General features: G+C 38.5%; 2 protein-coding genes across 3 annotated transcripts; both read left to right on the top strand.

Annotated features, from left to right (window-relative positions):
* Positions 1 to 657: 657 nt before the first annotated feature.
* Positions 658 to 1978, top strand: tal2 (T-cell acute lymphocytic leukemia 2). Its single transcript, XM_068311888.1, has 2 exons — positions 658 to 774; positions 1445 to 1978. The coding sequence occupies exon 2, from the start codon at positions 1459 to 1461 to the stop codon at positions 1795 to 1797; it is 339 nt and encodes a 112-aa protein (XP_068167989.1). The 5' UTR covers positions 658 to 774; positions 1445 to 1458; the 3' UTR covers positions 1798 to 1978.
* A 4111-nt stretch (positions 1979 to 6089) lies between these two features.
* Positions 6090 to 20685, top strand: LOC137593089 (UDP-glucuronosyltransferase 2A1-like). 2 transcript variants are annotated; one of them, XM_068311689.1, is made up of 7 exons: positions 6337 to 6753; positions 6853 to 7043; positions 7230 to 7378; positions 7529 to 7660; positions 8560 to 8647; positions 11748 to 11967; positions 19921 to 20685. In XM_068311689.1, the coding sequence occupies exons 1-7, from the start codon at positions 6350 to 6352 to the stop codon at positions 20204 to 20206; spliced, it is 1470 nt and encodes a 489-aa protein (XP_068167790.1). In that variant the 5' UTR covers positions 6337 to 6349; the 3' UTR covers positions 20207 to 20685. The 2 variants fall into 2 exon arrangements, with proteins under 2 accessions (XP_068167789.1, XP_068167790.1); XM_068311688.1 differs by having other exon boundaries at positions 6090 to 7043.
* Positions 20686 to 21638: the final 953 nt, after the last annotated feature.

The following is a 21638-nucleotide window of genomic DNA, read 5'->3' as shown; positions in this document are numbered from 1 at the left end:
ACAAGATTACCATAGTCATAACAAAACCCATATTGTTTGACTGTCAATCTGGATATGGTATTTTTAGCTTTTGTAGCCAAATCAGGCTGAATTCAATAGCAGAGTACCCAGTGATATCAAGGTCTTTTCCACTGTGGAGGATAAGGTGGGTTGTCCCTGTGTAATGTCAAAGAAAAGAAAAGAGCAAGTATCTACAGCAGTGAGAGAAGGATCAGAGAGATGAACGTCTCAGTTTCACTTCAATGGCAGTTTGTCATCCATAGAGCAAACCTGTAAGGATTAATTGAGCAATGAATCATCGAAGCAGCACAAATGGTCACTTAAAAAGTGGTTGAAAGCCACCAAAAATGACCCAGAATCCCTTCAAATCCACAGAAACATCTATGACAGTCACAGAAAGCAAAGGTGTGTGGACAATTTCATCACAAGGCCACCTGCCTTGGTTGCAAAGGATCAGGAGGAGGTGGTGTTCAAACACCAACCACACACAATGCCAGAGGCTCCACGACAGCACACGTCACACAATAGGGTTCACTCTGCTATAAAATGTGAGATGCGAGCATGCCGCAGTCTTACCCTCTCTCCCTGCTCCCCATCCCTCCCTCCCTTATACTCTTTTTCATACTCTTGTCTGTCACTCTTGCCTTCCTCACACATAAGGATCTCTGAGTAAGCATGAGAAGACTCATCTGAATGGACATTCACACCGGAGTCCTGGACAACTGATGACCTGACAAGGACGCCCCTGCAACTGATATTTCAACACATATACAGGTGAGAAATCCGTTATATGTTTAAAGATTTCTGTTTTTGTCTGGATAACATTGAAACAATTCATTAAAAAAAAGTGCATAATGTGAGGTGATATTGTATATTTATGGAGACCAGTCTCTATTTAGCCTTTGTCCACAAAGTCAATTAAAAATGTATTTAATAACAGGTAACACCCATAATTACCATTTGATAACATACATACTGTAACTAATTATTTATTTATAATACACTATAATTTAGTGTTAACATACAATTATAATTACTCATTATCTATGACAAATAACAGCTTACATTTTATTGTACTATATTACATTAAATATGGTAAGAGGAGAGGATGATTGTCTAGAATGAGAGAATATCTGTGGACATTTTTTGCCGAGACACAAAATTATTTTCATTATTGATAAATCTCTTGATTATTTGCTTGAGAAATTACTTTATCTGTAATACGTATATAATAAAAATAAAAATACTCAAATGAGACATCAGATATCTTGTTTTGTTCACTTGAGAGTTCAAAATCCAAAAACATCCAGTTCTCTCTCATGTATGACAAAAAAGTAAATATTTAACATTCAAAAAACTTGGAAGTGGTGCATGATTGCCATTTTGCAATCAAAGCATTGTTAAAATAGTTGCAGAGTAATTTTCTCTGGGTTGACTGTTGCAGGTCCGCTCTGCGCCATGACCAGGAAGGTGTTCACCAACACAAGGGAGAGGTGGCGCCAGCACAATGTCAACACGGCTTTCGCTGAGCTCCGCAAGCTCATTCCCACCCATCCTCCGGAGAAGAAGCTGAGCAAGAATGAGATCTTGCGTCTGGCCATGCGCTATATCAACTTCCTGGTGCAGCTGTTGGAGAACCAGAGCGGTCAGCCAGCCAGCCACTCTCCTACCTCCCTGCTCACGTTTCTCAGAGGAAACATGGAACAACTGCAGTCCCCTCCACTCTCCTGGGCCCTGACCAGTGACACAGAAGTTCCCTCACCTGGATCCAGCTGTGACAGCTCTGAGGCCTGGTAGAACCACAGTAACAAATTATAAAACATACAACCTCTTATGTGGAGTTTCTTACATTTTTGATGGGTTCAAAAACTGATTGCCTCTGCAGTTTGCCACCATGTGTAACAAAAATATTTGATTGCGAAAGCTGTAGATTCTTGTATTTGTGGATTCCAAATATGGCTGAATATCCGCCTCCACACTGATCACTGCTGTAATATGATTTGTAGGTGAAAATTAATTTGCATTTTGAAAGGATGTTTAAAACTTTGGATGTAAAATATTAACTCTAAGTCTCCATGTTAATATTTCCGGTTCCCTGGGACTAATTTAGTTTTGCAATGAGGGGCTGTTTTTGCTGACGAGGAAAATGGAGAGGATTAAGGAATTTCTCATTCCAAGCAATAGATTCAGCACTGCATTTGAATAGATAATGGCTCATCCAGTTCTGCAAAATAGCCGAAGGCACTTTTTGAAAATCGACATGCTTTTCTTTCTTGAGGACTAAATCTAACCTTTTTTCTTCTTCTTTTTTTTCATTTAACAAGGTTATGGGACTTCAGAACATATTTATTTCTGGAGGTTTTCCTGTTTGTCTTGCTTTTACACTTTGTTTCTGTTCATTTAGAAATTGTGGTACTAAGGATTGGGGGGAGGAATTTTGATAAAACAGACAATCTTCTTTCAGTGATTAGATACTTCACGTAAATGTGTTTTCATTTAACTATTTCATAAAGTTTTGTAAAACAAGCATGTCATACAGCCAAAGACTATGAATATTTTGTCTTCTGCAAAGATTGTGTTTATTATCTTCTTATATCAGTTTTGTAAGTTATTTTGCTTGCTTATGACTATACAGTGTTATTTATTTGAACTATTTATTTAATAAATTATTTGTTTATGAAAATATGTATTACTCATCATTTCATAAAAATACTTTTACACCACTAAATTTCAAAGAAATATTTATTATTTATTGATATAATCTAAAATACTTTATTTCCACTTAAATAAAAATAAAGTAGATATACTCAAATCAACCCCAGTGTAATGCATAAAGGAAATGACAAAATGAAAAAAACAATTTTTGTAAAATTGCACCGGGAGTAAATAACAACCACAACATAACAACAAAATAATTGAATCCTTCATGAGATTAAGAGATGCATTAGCACAGATACCAAATTATTTCCTTACTATAAAAGATTGAATGTTGATTACATTGAACGCAAACTGCAAAAACCACAATTCCAACATGAACTGGAGCGGACTGTTGAAACACTAAGGAAATTATTTCACAGGAACTGACCTGAAGTTAAGAGCAGGGCTGTTGCCTCTTTATTCATGCTCGATAAGCCCAAAAACGTTTGTACACAGTCTTGAGATGACCACGCAGACACAAAGCTGACCTCTGCACTCTGTCCACTGACCAGAGGTCTACTAGAAAGTGACAGCTTAACTTGTGACCCCAGGGTCTGAGGTTACTCTAAGTCCGCTTGACCAACGTGCAGATGGAGCTTTGCAAAGGAAACGGTCACTTTGTTGCTGCACATGGTATCTAGTAGCACCAAAGTCATAACTATAAAATATAAAGGCAAAAAATGAGACAAGAAATATAACACACCCAAGAAATTGATTCCTGTATTTTTTATTAACTAATCCTTGTATTTTTTATTAATTTAATTGAGTAATTGCTTAGTCTATAAAATGTAAAATAATAGCAATCACCCATGGTCCAAAATTAATTATTCACATTTGTAATTTTGTATGACCAATATACTGAAAGACAAAAACTGTTCACACTCACAGTGTATATAAACAGACACAGATGCTCACACTGAGGAACCTGCAAAGAGCAAACATTTGGCATTTGTTTGATAAATATCGTTCATATAAATATTGTTCATTTCCAATTTTTTGCCTGTTAATTTTTTTTACCTCATCATTTAAGGAGCTGTTTATTTCATTTCTTGTTGCAATATTATCAGTCATGTTTACATTTAAACCGAGGTTTGACATTTATATGCCTTGTCTATTGTGACAGTAGAAAATGTGCCCCAATTCCAGACAAAAAGCTGCAACAAACTAAGCCGTAGAGTAAACACTGAGATGGTTTTGGCTGCTTTCACACTGGCTGTTAAACTCTGTGTAAAAGGTGATGCTGTGTAAAAGGGGCTTGTGGGTAATGGTGTGTAAATGGAGCAGAGGGCAGCTGGACACACTGACTGGAGGCCTGTGGGAACTGACAGGTGACTCTTTGTAATCCTGAAAAAATACGCTATAAATCATATTGTACCGACGCACAGAAAACAGCTGTATAGTAGTCGATCTCTGCCAAAACACTGTGAGAGGTGTTTACCTCTTGTGTAATTACATGGTGAATTGTGCAATTTCATGGCTAACTAAAATAAAATGAGATTTAATATCACAACCGTACAAAGTATGTTATGTTCACACCCTTGTGTTCAATTATTCATTCATCATCTGGAACCAAGTAGGGATACATATGACATACATGCTGTCAGAGTGTGAAATGCATTTTGCTGATATACGTTATTTGCAGAAATCATCCAATCACAGAATAAACATTACTCTGACCCCAACGTTCCATCAGGATTGAGAAACTCTGCATTTAAAATAATAACAAATCTGTACATTTCTCATTCCCTCCACCAAATATATTTGCCTGATTGACTATTCCCTCCCGAGTAAGAGGGTAATCGTCTATTGAGAGCACATTTCCTTATCAGCGTCTAGCACACTGTCTGAATCTGCTATCACAATGGCCCAGATCAGTGCAGGCAGCCCCTCACTCTCCCAGCTGAGGCGCCCATGAAAAAGAATTTCTGGAGTTGGGTGCCAACCGATAGGCCCTGAGCTCTTTATCCCCTTAAAGCCAATTCACACTCTGCATGTTTAAATATCTCAGCTCAACCCCTATCCCTCCCATTCCCGTCATGCACTCAATCCTCCCTCCCTCTTTGCTTTTGCTCTCACTCTCACCAAGTCCAAACATGGACTGCCATCGGTCCCGACCTGCAGACTGAAGGGTGGGTGGGATGCAGGTGCAGGCCGGTTGGAGGGTGAGAGAGGAGGGGAGTCCCCCATTGTTGAGATGGACAGCACCCTCTTTCCTCTGGAGCACCCTCTGATGGGGGAGCCCACTGACAATCAAACATCCTAATCTGATTATGCAAATATCTACTTCAAAAAGCAAAATGCTGTAACCCTTACCCTGTGGTGGAAAGACAGTCAGGAAAGCAGTAGGAATGTAGAAAGAAATTTAAATACAAAATTAGACTCAATACTTCCAGCATTTTGTACACAATATCTTAATAAACATAGTTTCTCCCCCACCCTATGTGTCACGACTGCAGACCTGAGAACAATGCAGTATACTTACAAACTCTGAATGGCCACTGACAGGGCACTGAATTCAGATTCAAATTCTTTTTGTTTTTCCAGGAGTTCCTAAAGCCTACGTCAAAATGAATCTACCATGTTAATGAGGGGGACAAAGTACCCAGTTAAGATTTAAACACCCAAGTAGTTGGATGTGACATTTCCCAAGAGTAACGCAGCCTCAACGCTACTCGCTGCTGAAGGCATGGAGGACAACCCAGCCCCCACCTCCAAATATTCACACTGAGCCGACCCCTCTGACCTCAGCCAGTTTTTGAAATCAGCTGCTTCCTTTTATTGGTAAATTCAAGACTCACAGACTGCAGTCGTGCTACTGACACTATGAGAAAGAGTTAGCTCAATCGGCTAACATGCTCATGATGTTAGCACGGAGATTCAGTAAACTAATTATATTTTACAGGATTACAATTTCTAGCAATTTCTCACAATTTCCTTTAAGTTGATTACATACATTACATTTATATTATTAAAATAATTCCACTCAACATCTCAGTTAAGCATGCTACTCTGATTTAAAAAATCACAGTAATCAAAGTATTTGACCCACTGTTCTTGCTACATGATGAGTCTGCAAATCCAGAACGTGTTTAGGTTGTATTAAACATTAATTTGAATCCATTCAATATCTGTTGTCACAATGTAACGTACAGCAAATATAATAACTTTCACAACTCTTAAAATTTGCCTATTGACGATTGTCAACTTATATTTTGAATACAAACACACAAGCTTATGTATCATTAAATAGAATAATGGTATCTCTAAAAACACAACACACTTCTTGCGGTCTTGAACAAGCACCCGAGTTCAGACACCACTTCCTCTTTTCTCTCACCCACATTACATAACAGGGTTAGAATCTGATTGGTTAAAAATGTTCAGGAAGTAGCAGGAAAGGAAGGATCAGAATTCTGTTCTTACTTTAGATATGTGGATTTCAAGGGTAGCTTAGAATTTATACCAGTTATTAAAAACAATTACAGCCATTTTACCTTTTCTTTTCACCATACTCTAACAAGGGAAATTACATAATGAGTCATACCGTAAAGAGTTCAACTTAGTTCATGCCTTTTTTTCTTTTTTTTTCAAATCGAAGGAGATTGTTTCCCTGACAAACACCATGAAGGTGAGTCAGAGTCTCTCTGTTTGCATGCTGCTGCTACTTTGTATGACATGGAGCATGAATGGAGAGAATGTTTTGGTGTGGTACACCGAAGGCAGCCACTGGATTAACATGAAGCCAGTGCTGGAGAAGCTGATCGACAGGGGACACCAGGTGACAGTTCTGGTCCCAAGTTCATCACTGTTTATGAATGCCAGTGAGCCTGCACGATTTCACTACGAACCCTTCAATGTCTCTGTATCAGTGGAGGTCATGGAGGCATTCATGGAAGAATTCCTTCACTTCCTCATATATGAGGTGGATAACTTGAGCTACTTGCAAATATTCTTCAGATTCATGGAGCTCGTGAACTTGAATTTTGAGAATTCTTTGAAGTATTTGGATGGTGTGCTGAAATCTGACACCATTATGAAGAGGCTGAAGGAGAGGAAGTATGACCTACTCCTAGCTGACCCCATCTTCCCTGGCAGTGATTTAACAGCAGAGATTTTGGGCATCCCCCTGATCTTCTCCTTGCGTTTTTCTCTAAGCAACAACTGGGAGAGACATTGTGGTCAAGTACCTGCTCCACCTTCTTTTGTCCCTGGTGCTATGAGTAAACTGACTGATAAGATGAACTTCTTGGAGAGAGTGTGGAATTTCATCTTCTATGCAACACAAGATTTGTTGTTGAGTAACACTTATTGGAACAGATTAGATGAATATTATTCAAAAGTCAGAGGTGGGTAACAACAAGTAACACATTTTTATGGGCAGCACATTAAATCAATTAAATTGAATGTACAGCCCATAAGTACAATCAAATTTTGATTTGATTACAATAACATATAACAAATAAATGCTCCCCAACTTATCTACGTCATTGGTGATACTTTGAAATGAATGACTGATTCATTGTTTGTGACAGGAACTCCAACCAGTGCCTGTGGCATTATGGGTAGAGCAGACATGTGGCTGATTAGAACCTACTGGGACTTTAATTTCCCTCGTCCTTTCCTCCCCAACTTTAAATTTGTTGGTGGGATTCACTGCAGACCTGCTAAACCTTTACCAGAGGTAAGTCTGTCTCCACCGCCACAAGCTGATTCATGTTTTATTACAACTCCCATTTTTCTGACCACTACAATGATGAAAATGCACAATTAAAGTGAAAGTTAAAGCCATCCCAGGTTGAGTTGTATGAGAAGTAATGTTTCCATCTTACAGGATATGGAAGAGTTTGTGCAGAGTTCTGGAGATGCTGGCATTGTGGTCTTCAGTTTGGGATCGTATATCAAAAACATCAGTTCAGAAAAGGGAAACATCATAGCCTCGGCCCTCGCTCAAATTCCACAAAAGGTTAGATGTTTATGAGAAATTGCACATTTCATAAGGCTTTGAAACCAGGTAAGTCCCAGCATAATAAAATAAATATATTATAGAAAAAATACACAATGGGAACACAAACATGAAAGAAAAAAAGCAACCAAGTGAAAGGTTTGTACTGGACTTACAAATAAAAGATTAATACTGTAGTGCAAATAAAAAAGATTGTAGCATAGCATAGGAGACTGTGACGTGAAACTTATAGATAGATAGATAGATAGATAGATAGATAGATAGATAGATAGATAGATAGATAGATAGATAGATAGATAGATAGATAGATAGATAGATAGATAGATAGATAGATAGATAGATAGATAGATAGATAGATAGATAGATAGATAGATAGATAGATAGATAGATAGATAGATACTTTATTAATCCCGGAGGAAATTGTATTATGTATGTATTCATCTGATTCCAACAAAGATACACACACACTTACACGCATACAAGCATACATACATACATACAAACACATCTGTTATCAGCCAACTGTACACAGGTAAACTGAGGGCTCAGGTCAAATAGGGCAGTATAGCATCAGAGTAGAAACATTGTAATGACCATATATTTCTTTCTAGCTTTATCACCAAATCTGGACAATAAAATAGGCAGACAGAATCAATGAAATGTTTAAGAACATACTAAATAATGAAATCAGTGATTTAACAAATCTCATTCAGTGGATTTCAAGTGAATCCCTAAAACCACAAGTTAATTACCAAAGATAAGGTATTTCCCAAATAAAAATATATTTTTATAACAAAATATTTTTCCCCGTGTTTTAGGAAAGAACTGCTATACAGTTCTGTTGTATAGCAGTTCTTCCAGTCAAAAGGAAAAAAAAAGAGTTTGACCATTGTTTGCAGGTGCTGTGGAAATACAGTGGAGAAAAACCAAAGTCCCTGGCTGTCAACACTAGAACGTACAGCTGGATCCCTCAGAATGACCTACTGGGTAAGTTCCACTAAATCAAAACCCTGCACAACAGGCCTTTGAGACAATAGACATCATGACTTAAACTTTTACAGTGGTAAGAAAACGTTTGGGCACCTCTGATAGTTTTCCAGATTTTCCTTTATAAATGACTGGTTGTTTGGATAAACAATTACAGTTAAATATATCATATAGCAGATGAACACAGTGGTGTTTGAGAAGTGAAATGAAGTTTATAGGATTTACAGAAAGTGTGCAATAATTATTTAAACAATGGTAGGCAAGTTCATAAATTTGGGCACCCCAAGACAAAAATTACATCAGTATTTAGTCGAGCATGTTTTTGCAGAAATAACAGCCTTTCTATAGCTTCCAATGAGGGTCTAAATTTAAATCTAAGGTATTTTTTACTACTGGTCTTCACAACATTTCTCTAGTTCAGTTAGTTTGAAGGTTGCCAGCATGATCAGCTCGCTTTACATCACACCAAAAATTCTTGACAATATTCAGGTCAGGCAGTGAGATGGCTTTTCCGGAACATTGTATTTGTTCCTTTGCATGAATGCCTTAGTAGAATTTGAACAGGTGTTTAGGGTCGCTGTCTTGTTGATGTATCCAGCCCAAGTGTAACTTCAACTTTATCTGATTCTTAAACATTGGTTGCAAGAATCTGTTGATACGGACTGGAATCCATCCAACCTTCAACTTTAAAAGGATTGCCAGTTCCTGCACTGGACACACAACCCCACAGCATGATGGAACCACCACCAAATTTTACTGTGTGCAGCAAGTGTTTGTTTTGGAACGCTGTTTTCTTCATCTGCCATGTGTGCCTCTCCCTGTTATGTCCAAATAACTCAATTTTAGTTTAATCAGTCCAGAGCACCTCATTCCAAAATGAAGCTGGCTGTGTTCTTCTATTTCCTCACTACGTTCCTTACAGTGGAAAGTGACAGCTGAAATTTTTGAGATAACTTTTTGCATCCCTCTGTTAAACCATGATGTTGATCAATTTTTGTTTTCAGGCCATTTGATGGTTGTTTTGAGGCTCCCCTGTTGGCACTCTTTATAGCAAATGCAAAGAGGACAACAGCTTACAATTGGCCACAGTAAATATCCCTTCTCATGATTGACTTCACCTTTGTATGTAGGTCAAGGGACAATGAGCTTACTGAACAAATTTTGCATTCCAGTAATTAGTGCTACAGTTATTCAGATCAATAAAACAACAAGGGTGTCCAAATTTATGCAACTGGCAACTTTTGTTCAAATAATTATTGCACAGTTTCTATAAATCCTATAAACTTCATTTCACTTCTCAAACACCACTGTGTTTGTCTGCTACATGATATATTTAACTGAAATTGTTGATCAGAACAACCAGTGACTTATAAAGGAAAATCTGGAAAATTATCAGGGGTGCCCAAACTTTTTCTAGCCACCAAAAATTAAATACGGTGTCCACCAATATGGTTACTGTTTGAATACCTTTCTTACAGTGGATTAAATCAGTTACAGCAGGAGACAATAGATGGATAAAGAATGCTACTCTCTAAAGACGAAGAAGGGAGCAAAGTTGTGTAAGTTTAGATAAAATGGGAATCAGGAAAATTTTGTCCACATGTGAGACACTTCTATCTTGTCTGTTAACTTTGGTACTACATGGTAATAGAGTACAGCAATACAAAAACTGTAATAAACAACAGCATGAATACTGCACTTGCACCAGCATCCAAAGATACTACATTGTTACTATGGTGATTGAATATTAATAATGAGAGAAAAAAATAATTACAATTTGGTATAACAATTTATAGTGCTTAAACTAAAGCAAGTAGTTAAATGAAACATGAGAATAAAAAAAATGCACAAAACAATAATATACCCTTTACACAAAGTACCAGTCCTTGCGTTGTGACCCTTTAATATGTCAGTGTTAAATCTATCCTACCACAAAATCCAAGAGGAAGGGAATCTCTGTTACATTGTTCTGGCTCTCCATCAGAACAATGTGGAGAGCCAGAAGAATCAAGGACCTTCAAGTCTCACACAAGTCTAATGCCCCTCTTGACCACTGACATCCACCCCTCTTCTGGACATCAGCTGTTCTAATAGACGTGGGTGTACCTCCAACATTACAATTTTAACCAAAACCTGACTGCTGATTAGGCCTTGAACGTAAACCATGTTCAAGGTGCAATTAGTCAAAAACAGATCATTCAATAGCCTTAATTCTTTTTTCAGTTAATAGTAGGCCCTTAGAGCCTAAATTACAAACAGTTGAACACTCATATTTAATACAAACTTACAATAACATGAAACGTTTAATTTTTTTTTGCCACAATGTGTAAGATGGTCCAATTAGGGTTCAGGACCATTGATAAGGACCGAACACACAAGCATGGAAAGAGGATTTACTGCGTTTTAATGTGAAAGGTCTGTAAACGTAGCATTAACTCCCCATTGATAACTCAGCAAATATAAGACTATGTGAACAGTTTGCTCTGATGTCAGACTTCACATGGCCTTTTCGGGATTCCTGCAGCATGTCTTCTGTCTTTCATCCTTTCTTTTACCTAAAAAACCAATACAATAAATTTATATCTGTGGGGATGTTCGCGAACTTCGAGACTGCTGACAGTTTTGATCAGGTTTGCAGTTTGTGGCAGCAATGTAGACTATAGGCTACCCATACGAAAACGGTCAAAAGCTGTCTGTTTTTAATTATGAAGGGGGCTTTCAATGTTTGCCAATGTCTGACATACCTCTGCCTCTGCTGAAAATGCATTCATTCATGTAAAACCAGAGGAAGGGAGGGCAATCCCCCCCATCCCTCCTAACAAATGGCATTGCAGATATATGCATAAAATATGTACAGGGTGAGAGGAAGCTGGATGCTCGAGAAAGAACCCACATGGATATGAAAACACCACATACAAAAAGTCCCAGGCTGCTGTGAGGCAGTGGCACTACTCACTTCAACATTATGTCACAAATATTTCTGAAATCCTGTTTTCACTTTATCACAAATAGTACTGAGTGCACTGTGATGACTGAGAAATGAATATATAAAAAGAGCTTAAAGTTGCAACCCAACATGTGGTCTTTGGTGTCCTACCAGGTCATCCCAAGACCAGAGCCTTCATTACCCATGGTGGTGCTAATGGGATTTTTGAGGCTATCTACCACGGCGTTCCTATGGTGGGCATCCCATTGTTTGCTGATCAACCAGAAAACATGATTCATATGAAGGCCAGAGGAGCCGCAACTATCTTAGACTTGAACTCCTTGAAGTCTGAAGACCTGAGGGATGCAATCAACGCTGTCATCAATGACAAATCGTAAGCTTTCTTTCCTCTCTGTTTTCAGTTGCTAATGCCACACACGTATGATTATCACCAATGAGTTTCAGATCACAGCGATTCCCATATTAAACTGGTGGATGGACTTTTCTTTATGTATATTGATTTTCTTGTTCGTGATTAAAGGTTCTAGGCCAATAACTTGGTCCACTTAGTCTTGGGCTGAGAACCGGAGGGTGGCCAGTTCAAGGCCCATATGGACCAAAAAGTAGGGTTGGGCCATGTACTCATTTCAGACGAGCATCCAGTACAGATAAAGCATTTTCGAGGAGTATGAGCACAATACGAGTAAAACTCGTCAATACTCGTGCTCGTGCTGAAGAATCCTCATAACCAGCGGCCCCCAACCTTTTTTGCGCCACGGACCGGTTTCATCAAATACAATATTTTCATGGACCGGCCTTCATGTTCAATAATCGTTAATAATGCCAGGACAGTTATGGTCTAATAATAAATCATCCACAGTGGTTTTATGTAAAATGCAGACATCAACAGACAATAACAAACCTTTTTTCAGAAATGTATAATATCTCTGTAAAATAAATAATTGTAAGAAATATTTATATTAATAACTCGATTCAAGTGACTGCACAGATGAAATTTCTTTTCATCAGTGTAGTCACTTTCATCAATTTATTTTCATCAGTGCAGTTGCAACGGTTGACGTGCATTTGCGACTCCACCTCATCGCATATTTTTGGTCTGCACATTTTGGTCAGCACAGATTTTTGGTACGCACATTCTTTTGGCTGGCGGCATCCGGAAGTGCACCCGTTCTGTCAGTCTCAGATTTTTGTGATACACAAAAGTGCTTTAAACAATCGATTAGAGTGTGGGAAAATGTAATATGGATAGAAGGTGGTTTAATATCAGTATGGGGAGGGTTTATAAATGTTTAAATTACTGTAAATAATAATATAAAGATCGCGATCTCGACTGCGGATTCCTACATCACGTGTGGTTCCTGGAACGCATTAACCGCAAAGAACAAGTGAGTTGATCATCAACTAAAGTGCATAGGACATTTTTGTGACACCAGATGTTCCTAAAGTTATTTAGGTCTTTTGTCATTTTATAGAAACCAGAAGAAAAAGAAGAAGAAGATATAGTGCGAGAATGGAGTTGTGAATCACTGTCGTAAATCACATATTGTGAAATCCTAGCCTCTCTGATTTGCTGGTGCATGTGAGTCTATCCACGTGACAGAAATGGCTTTTACCCTGTTTTTGATAACAGTAAGCCAGTGACCTCACAAACAGCATTGTAAAGAGGACTTGACCTGGTTTAAAGTTCAACTTATTCTATCTTACGAGCATATTATATGATGTTTAATCAATTATATTTTGTTATTAACGGTACCTCACACTGATTTAGGCCACTTGGCAGAGGGAAGAAACTTTAGTGGACTGGAGAAATCATGTATAGCGGGAAAAACAGTGTAGTCAGAATATTTTCTTGTCTAACTCTGTGATTTACATCTTTGGGCTACAGTAATCAGGTGGAAATTTATTTTGTTTTATATTTTTCTGGGTTTGGTTTGACATGCTAGCACTCTAGTATGACATCTAGTACAGAGCCACAGATCCTGCCAGATGAAGTAATGATATTGGGACTGTTGCACTGGGTTAACCAATTTTACATTAAAAAAAGACTATAAAATGTTGTTTGGCAATCAGGGCAAACAAATCACACATATTAGGTACAGCAGATAAAAACAAACCCTCACAATATGAACTCAGTGATGGAGAGCTTGCAGTCAAACCCATAAAAATGACAAATAAAATTGTCTGCACACACACACATACACACACACACACACACACACACACACACACACACACACACACACACACACACACACAACACGCTGCAAGGACTCTGCATGCCTTGAGTAAACACAGGCAGGTACCCGTGAACACTGTAAACTGATTGCTGTCTCACTATGACGACAGCACACTACCCCCTGGCCAAAAAGATATTAAAACTAATTAAAGAAAGACAAAAAAGACAATAAAACACAGGCTCAGTAAAACGAGGGATCTAATGGACTAGCCTAGCAAGCCCGCTGCCCAGAGGTCACCCAGGTCGGCCAAAGACATGCGGCACTTTTGCAAACAGGAACAAAAGTGAGATACAGTAATCCCTCATTACTCATGGTTAAAGGGGTCCTATTGCGAAAATCATATTTTTTCAGGTCACTGCATATACATAGATATACTTGGATATCACTTCCGGCTTTCAATGAGAGCAGACGTGCTTTCTTCTGTCTCTCGTTGCTAACTTTGCTATCTCTCTCGAACTCGTATTGGATAAACACTCATTAACTCTCACTGACTCCTCCAAATTACCGAAAGGAAAAGGGAAATCCGAGGTGTCCGAGAATAAACATGAGAATGAAAATATAAAAGAAACCCTTGAACGGCTGGCCTCTGGGATAGATGAGCTACAGAGAACTGTGATGCTAAGGAGTGACTTCGAAAAGTTCAACAGGGAACATGATAAGAGGCTGGAAGAAAAGCTGAAACCGTTAAATAACCACATGCAAAAAGTGGAGGATGACATGGAAAAAATGCAGAAAGGAGCGGAGCAAAGGCAACAAAGAATGGAGGAATTCAAACAAAGCATTCGAATAAATGATGTGATCATCACCGGCATGAAACTTAAGCCGAGAAATTATGCTCATGCCGTGACCAGAGGAGTGGAAACTTAACACAGCACTGATTTTGAGTCGGTGGAACAACAGGTGATTACTCAACTGAGGAACCTGGAGATAAACATCGAGCCGGACCAGATTGAGAGCGGTGTTCTCCTAGTTTAGTAGAACGTCATTTCCTCTCAAGTTTTCGGGATTCTTGCTTTAATTGGTGGGTATGAGAATTAAACCAGGGAGCTTGCATTCCCTATTTTATGGTCTTATTTTTTAGTGGAGCAATTCAATCTAAGGTTTTTCGCAGAGAGTCTGAAGTAACGTCAACAAACAAACCTGTATACTATACTAACCTGAGTGACTATGTAATTTCCCTTGCGGATAAATAAAGTATACTTCTTCTTCTTCTAAACTCATCAATTTGAGATGGACTAACATTAACCGAGTTCAGAAAATGACCCGCTGTGTAGTTCAGTAGTGGGATTAGATTAAGCATACTTGGGATTTCTTCCCTGAATTTAGGAATAGTATGATCTGATAAATTTCTAGTACAAACTTTTTTTTTGCTTGAAGGGAATTACACAATAGCCGAATGTCGAAAGTTATCAGGCAGTGGTCAGAAAGGATAGGATTATGTGGAAAGTTGACTAACTCTTCAATTTCAATCCCATAAATCAGGACTAAATCCAGAGCATGCTTGAACTGGTGAGTAGATTCCTGTACACACTGGACTAAAGCCTATGGAGTCTAGGGATGACATAATTGCCCTACTGAGGCTATCATTACTGTCGTCCACGTGAATATTGAAATCACCAACAATAATGGCCTTATCAGTTTTAAGAATTAAACTAGTTAAGAAATCGGCAAATTCAAATAGAAAGTCACTGTATGGACCAGGAGGATGCTAAATGATGACAAATAATAGAGGCTGAAGTAGTTTCTGGATTGGGTTTGATAAACTCAGACTAAGACTTTCAAATGAATTGAAGATCATTTTTGGGTTAGGGCTCAATTCTAGCGAGGAATTAAAAATAGATGCAACTCCTCCACCTCTGCCTGCGACTCGAGGGATCTGATAATTTAGGTGACTAGGAGGAGTAGCTTAATTTAGGGAAAAATACTCATCCTCATTTAGCCAGGTTTCCGTTAAACAGAATAAATCTATATGACAATATGATATAATGTCATTGATTAAAACAGCTTTTGAAGACAGAGATGTAATATTTAGTAATAATAAGTAATAATAATAATAATAATAAGTAATTTAGTAATATAATCTAATTGTAACATGTATTTGTTACATGTTTTGATGCATTTTTATGCTTTATAAAACATTAATGTCGGAATTTTTGTGGGCTCGGAATGGATTAGGGCATTTGCATGGAAAACGTGTCTCTACTTAAGTAATTTCTTCCAGAACCAATTAATTTCTTAAGTAAAGGTACCACTGTATTTTCTTTATTTGAAATGTGCCTGCTACGTCACCTGAACACTTGCACAGTAATCATTCCGCACCAGACCTGTCAAGCTCATTACATTTACATACACATACAACAGAACTATATCCGCTCACAACAGGAAGTACCAAAATAAGAGCGTCAAATACTTATGCTTAACATCTATGATGAATATAATTTTGACAGTAAGATGAAAGTACATATTAGATATATTTGAGTGTGGTCTACTTACAGAATTTACCTTGTTCAGCATCGTCCTCATTCGGCGTCTGTGGGCGGAGAAAGGAGTGTACGTAATGCGGTCATCCAGGCTCCTAATGTATTGACCAATCACGGAACCCCTGCATGTCCCGGTCCGACACAGAACTGGTGTCGGCGTCTTGGGTGAGGAACGTGAATGTAAGGAATAATAAATTTATAAACTTTATAACTGTCAAGCATAAACACCTCTTCGACGAGGAGCCGTTGTACGTCAGAAAACAGCTGGTTTTCGTCACAGGGACGCGCCCCTGTGACGTCTCCCTGCTCCAACACACCTGATCGTTTGAATGAGGATCAGGTGTGTTGGAGCTCATCATCGATCATCATCATCGGTATCAGGTGCTGTCTTGGTAGGGGCATCCGTACCGAGTCCGCTGCATGACGGTGCGCTGCCCGCAACCGGGCCGTTTCCTGTGCGCTTCCCCGAGGCGGAACTGTCCATGTTAAGGGCGGATCTGCCCCGGCGTCGGGTGCTATGCGGGTGAGGAGCAGAGAGAAGGAGTGGACAGAAGGAAGCGTAGCCGTAGTTAGCAACTAAGATAAACTAAGCTAGTTCTGAACTACGGCAAATTACATTAATAAAACAGTTCGTAAAAGGTTAGCTGAAATGTGTGAGAGCTTTCGCTATCAAGTTTTTAGATGGAGAGAAACAACTAACCTCCTCTACAATTCTAAAATGACACAAGATATTAACAGTGATAGTGTGACAAAACTAAGACTCTTCAGTCCGACAAACACACCAGGAAATGACGGAAAACACCGCAACAAGAAGTGACGCCAGGGAGTGATGCCAAAAGCATCATATGGGACCTCTAATGTGTTCCAGGACCACCCGTGAAAAATGAAAATCCACGATGTAGCAAACCAAATATTTATTTTATTATTTTCGTATAATTTAAACATTTATGAACCCTCCCCATACTGATATTAAGACAGCAACTTGTTTGGAAGCCATTGCAGTGGTTTCACAAAGAAGAAATTCCACTTCAAAAAGCAAAATTAATTTGCAGGAGGAACTGAGTTTCTGAATTCCTTGCACACGGATCCTGTCAGCCAATAGTATGTGCGTATGGTCTCACTTGACTACAGCTCATGGGATATACTTGCTCCTCACCTCTCCCTCTATCCCATGTCTACGATGAGATGAAACTTTAATCTCATCAAGGAAAATATATAAATGTACATATAATTTTACAAATCCGTGATGTACTGAAGCCACGCATCTGGAAGCATGAATAAGCGAGGGAATACTGTTCACACAAACATTTAAACCCAGGGAAAATAGTGGCTGTCTGAATGCATGAAAAAAGTAGGTATTAACAAGAATTGTCTTAACACAACTTTTTATTTTTTTAAAAAATTATGATAAATTTTTTTTTTTCATTTACTTTTTTTTACCACCTCATGTTCTTGCTATTTTCTTTCACACAAAGTTAAAGTTTATTCAGGTGTATGTGTGTGTGTCTGTGCATTTGTGTGAGACTGAGTGACTGTGTGAGAGGGAGAAAGAGAGAGACAAAGAGAGAGCATGTGTTTCTGTCTTTGTGTGCATGTGCGTGTGTTACACCCTTCAATGAGGGGACGAAATAATCATAGATGTGACGAGAGATATTTCCAGTCAGTAGTCTCTTTACTGCCGTGCGGGAAAAAGTGCCTTGAATCTCCGGAATACACATCAAGACTCAAGCAATCGATCTCAGACGATCGGATCAAGACAGCACTGATGAACAAGGATAACATTGATATGTCTCGACTTTTAACAATAACAATCAAAATAAACAATGAATTAATTTGACTTTTTGGCATTTTAACTTTTTAACCCTTCTTAAACATATTTTTTAATGTTTTTAGCCCATTTTCAAAACATGTTCTTATTATATTTCATTTATTTTAACTAAATGTTGATCTTATTATAAATCTTCAAATAACAGTCTTTTAAACTTACCATCTTATTATTTTTATAATCATTTCTAAATTATCAGCTTATTATAATTTCTTACTTGTCACACGCGCGCTATGTAACAGTTAAAATATCTATACAGTATATAAATTACTAATTCGAACTGAAGTGAGAAAGTGTCAAAATAAGAACAAGCAGGTTAAAAAAAAAAAACCACGAGTGGAGGCAGTGACCAATGAGCCACGAGCAGTTTTCAGCTCTATCTGGTTAAATGTATCGCGTACGTGCATCAAAACAAAACAAGAAACAAGTTGACCAATTAATCTTAAATAGACCGAAATAGAGGCAAGCTGAATAAAACCTAAGGAAAGCAACATGAGCTACAGTGAAGCCAGGCACAGAGAGATCAGTCAATGTCTGTGTGTGTGCTCGAGAGTGGGGCAGCGAGCAGTTTGGCTGCAGTGATGTCAGTTCTGAGGATTTTCCTTCAGCTGTCATCAGGGATACACTATATATATATATATAGCCTCCATCTAACCCTGTTTTCTGCATCCTCTTCTCTCACACCAACTACCTTCATGTCCTCTTTCACTACATCCATAAACCTCCTCTTTGGTCTTCTTCTAGGCCTCCTGCCTGGCAGTTCAAAACTCAGCATCCTTCTACCAATATATTCACTATTTCTCCTCTGTACATGTCCGAACCATCTAAGTCTGGCCTCTCTGACTTTATCTCCAAAACCTCTATCTTGTGCTGTCCTTTTAATGTACTCATTCCTGATCCATCCATCCTGGTCACTCCCAGAGAGAACCTCAGCACCTCCAGCTCTGTCTCCTGTCTTTTTCTCAGTGACTGTCTATAGACCAAACAACATCACTGGCATCACCATAGTTTTGCACACCTTTCATTTTATTTTAGCTGAAACTCTTCTATCACACATCACACCTGACACTTTTCTCCACCCGTTCCATCCTGCCTGTACACGCTTCTTCACCTCTTTTCCACACTCTCCATTGCTCTGGACTGTTGTATTTAAAATCCTCCACCTTCTTGATCTCTTCTCCCTGTAACCTCACTCTTCCACTTGGGTCCCTCTCATTCACACACATGTACTCTGTCTTACTGTGGCTAACTTTCATTTCTCTATTTACCAGGACAAACCTCCACCTCTCTAGCTTCTCCTCCACCTGTTCCCTGCTCTCACTACAGATCACAATGTCATCTGCAAACATCATAGTCCATGGAGATTCCTGTCTAACCTCGCCTGTCAACCTGTTCATCACCATAGTGAAAAAGAAGGGGCTCAGAGCTGATCCCTGATGCAGTCCCACCTCCACCTTGAACTCCTCTGTCACACCTACAGCACACCTCACCACTGTCTTATAGTCCTCACACTTGTCCTGCACCACTCTGACATTCTTCTCTGCCACTCCAGACTTCCTCAATCAATACCACAGTTCCTCTTCGGGCACCCTGTCATAAACTTGTTATCATTTTAATTAGCATTATAATTATCATCATTATAATCTTATCATTATAATGTTTAACATTTACAATAAATCAAACTAGAAAATAATTTCCTCTATCCCCTACTCTTGATCAGACAAAAACAAGAAAAACAAATAACACATTTATTCACATTTTCCCCTATTTATCAACATTTACAGGTACAAGGAGAGTGTTATGCGACTGTCTGCTATTCACCACGACCGGCCAGTGAGCCCTCTGGATGAAGCCGTATTCTGGATTGAGTTCACCATGAGAAACAAAGGAGCCAAGCACCTGAGAGTCCAGGCCCATGAGCTTACCTGGTACCAGTATCACAGTCTGGACGTCCTGGTGTTCCTCCTCACAGTTATCCTGGCCCTCATACTCCTCTTTATCAAGACCTGCACTTTCTGCTTATGGAGGTGCTGTGGTCGTACTGGAAAAACAAAAACAAAGACTGAATAAATCACTGAACTTACAAAAGGGAACAAAAATGTTTTGCAATAATCTGTAAATATATAGGTAAAGCATCAAAATCTGTTTACAACGTCTGATATTATTGTGGAAATATGATTTCAATCCAGATGTTTCACAATAACTGCCTCATTATTTTCAGGACATCAGGTTTGGTTCCAGTATTTCAATTTTGAGTTGACCTACTTATTTTTGGCTAGTTCTTTTCAAATCTACTTTTTTTTCACAGCTCCCAAGTCATTAAAGCAAAATTACACTGTATCATACTGTGGTGCTAAGCCTATGGTTGTTTACAGCACATTTTAAACCAATTTCGTGGCCATACTGAAAATTCCAAATATGAATGACTACTGTAATTCATTCTAAAATCAGATATTGTATAATATCTAACTTCTAAATTTTAAGTCTGTCAATACTGTGGACAATGCATCCATCCATTTACAGCACTTAATAAAAACCTTTAAATTCTACCTCACTGTCTGGATGATCCTGCTATACTTACATTTGTTTACATTGATTTCATAGAGAGGAGGGGAGAGAGGTTAACTACTAGATCTTCTTGATTGAGCTCTACAGAATGAACATAGAACAGTTCATAAAGCTTGCAGATGATGGATGGTATTCGAAAATTAAAAGTTTAAAACAGGGCCTGAGTATGATGACACTAACCACCTGGTGTCATCTATCAGAATATATCAGCAACAGGCAATATTTTTTGTAGTATGACATTTTATTTTTTTATATAATATAACAATCTAGTACTTCAGACTTTGTAGTTTTATATTGCACAGTTTACTAATATGTCTCTTACATTAGGTTGTTGGACAGGTACATGTGTAAAAATATTAATTTAACAAAAATTTAATGTGACACGAGAATTTAACATTATGGTCAAGTTGCAGTTTATTTTTAAGAGCATCACGGTGACGATATAATGTAGCCGCAAGAGGGCAATGTAGTAGTAAGAGGGCACAAGCCAGTGTGTTATTGTGCCGGTCCCAAGCTTGGATAAATACACAGGGTTGTGTCAGGATGGGCATACAACATAAAACTTTTGCCAAATCAAGCATGTGAATCAAATCTATGACTTCCATACGGGATCGGTGGAAGCCTGGGTCAACAACGACCGCCATCGGTGCAGTTCACCTACAGGGGGCCAATGGAAATTGGACTACTGTTGGTCGAAGAAGGAGAAGAGGAAAGTGCATTTATAGGAAGAGAGAGAAGAGGAACGCCAAGAGTGTAGGACTGAGAGTAGGGACGTTGAATGTTGGAACTACGACAGAAAAAGGTAGAGAGTTGGTTGACACGATGCAGAGGAGGAAGACAGACATACTGTGTGTCCAGGAGACCAGGTGGAAAGGTAGCAAGGTTAGGAGTTTAGGAGCAAAGTTCAAATTGTTCTATCATGGTGTACATAGGA

This window comes from Antennarius striatus, chromosome 3 (assembly GCF_040054535.1).
Source record: "Antennarius striatus isolate MH-2024 chromosome 3, ASM4005453v1, whole genome shotgun sequence".
Classification (NCBI taxonomy): Eukaryota; Metazoa; Chordata; class Actinopteri; order Lophiiformes; family Antennariidae; genus Antennarius; species Antennarius striatus.
Note: the sequence above shows the minus strand (reverse complement) of the source record. Positions and strands in the feature narration are given on the sequence as shown.

What these genes read in the sequence shown, in the direction of transcription:
- tal2 (XM_068311888.1), top strand. Translation starts at nt 1,459, where the DNA reads ATGACCAGGAAGGTGTTCACCAACACAAGGGAGAGGTGGCGCCAGCAC.
- LOC137593089 (XM_068311688.1), top strand. Translation starts at nt 6,320, where the DNA reads ATGAAGGTGAGTCAGAGTCTCTCTGTTTGCATGCTGCTGCTACTTTGT. An exon ending in ATATTATTCAAAAGTCAGAG is followed by an intron (nt 7,044 to 7,229) that starts GTGGGTAACAAC and finishes TGTTTGTGACAG; the next exon opens with GAACTCCAACCAGTGCCTGT. An exon ending in CTGCTAAACCTTTACCAGAG is followed by an intron (nt 7,379 to 7,528) that starts GTAAGTCTGTCT and finishes TCCATCTTACAG; the next exon opens with GATATGGAAGAGTTTGTGCA.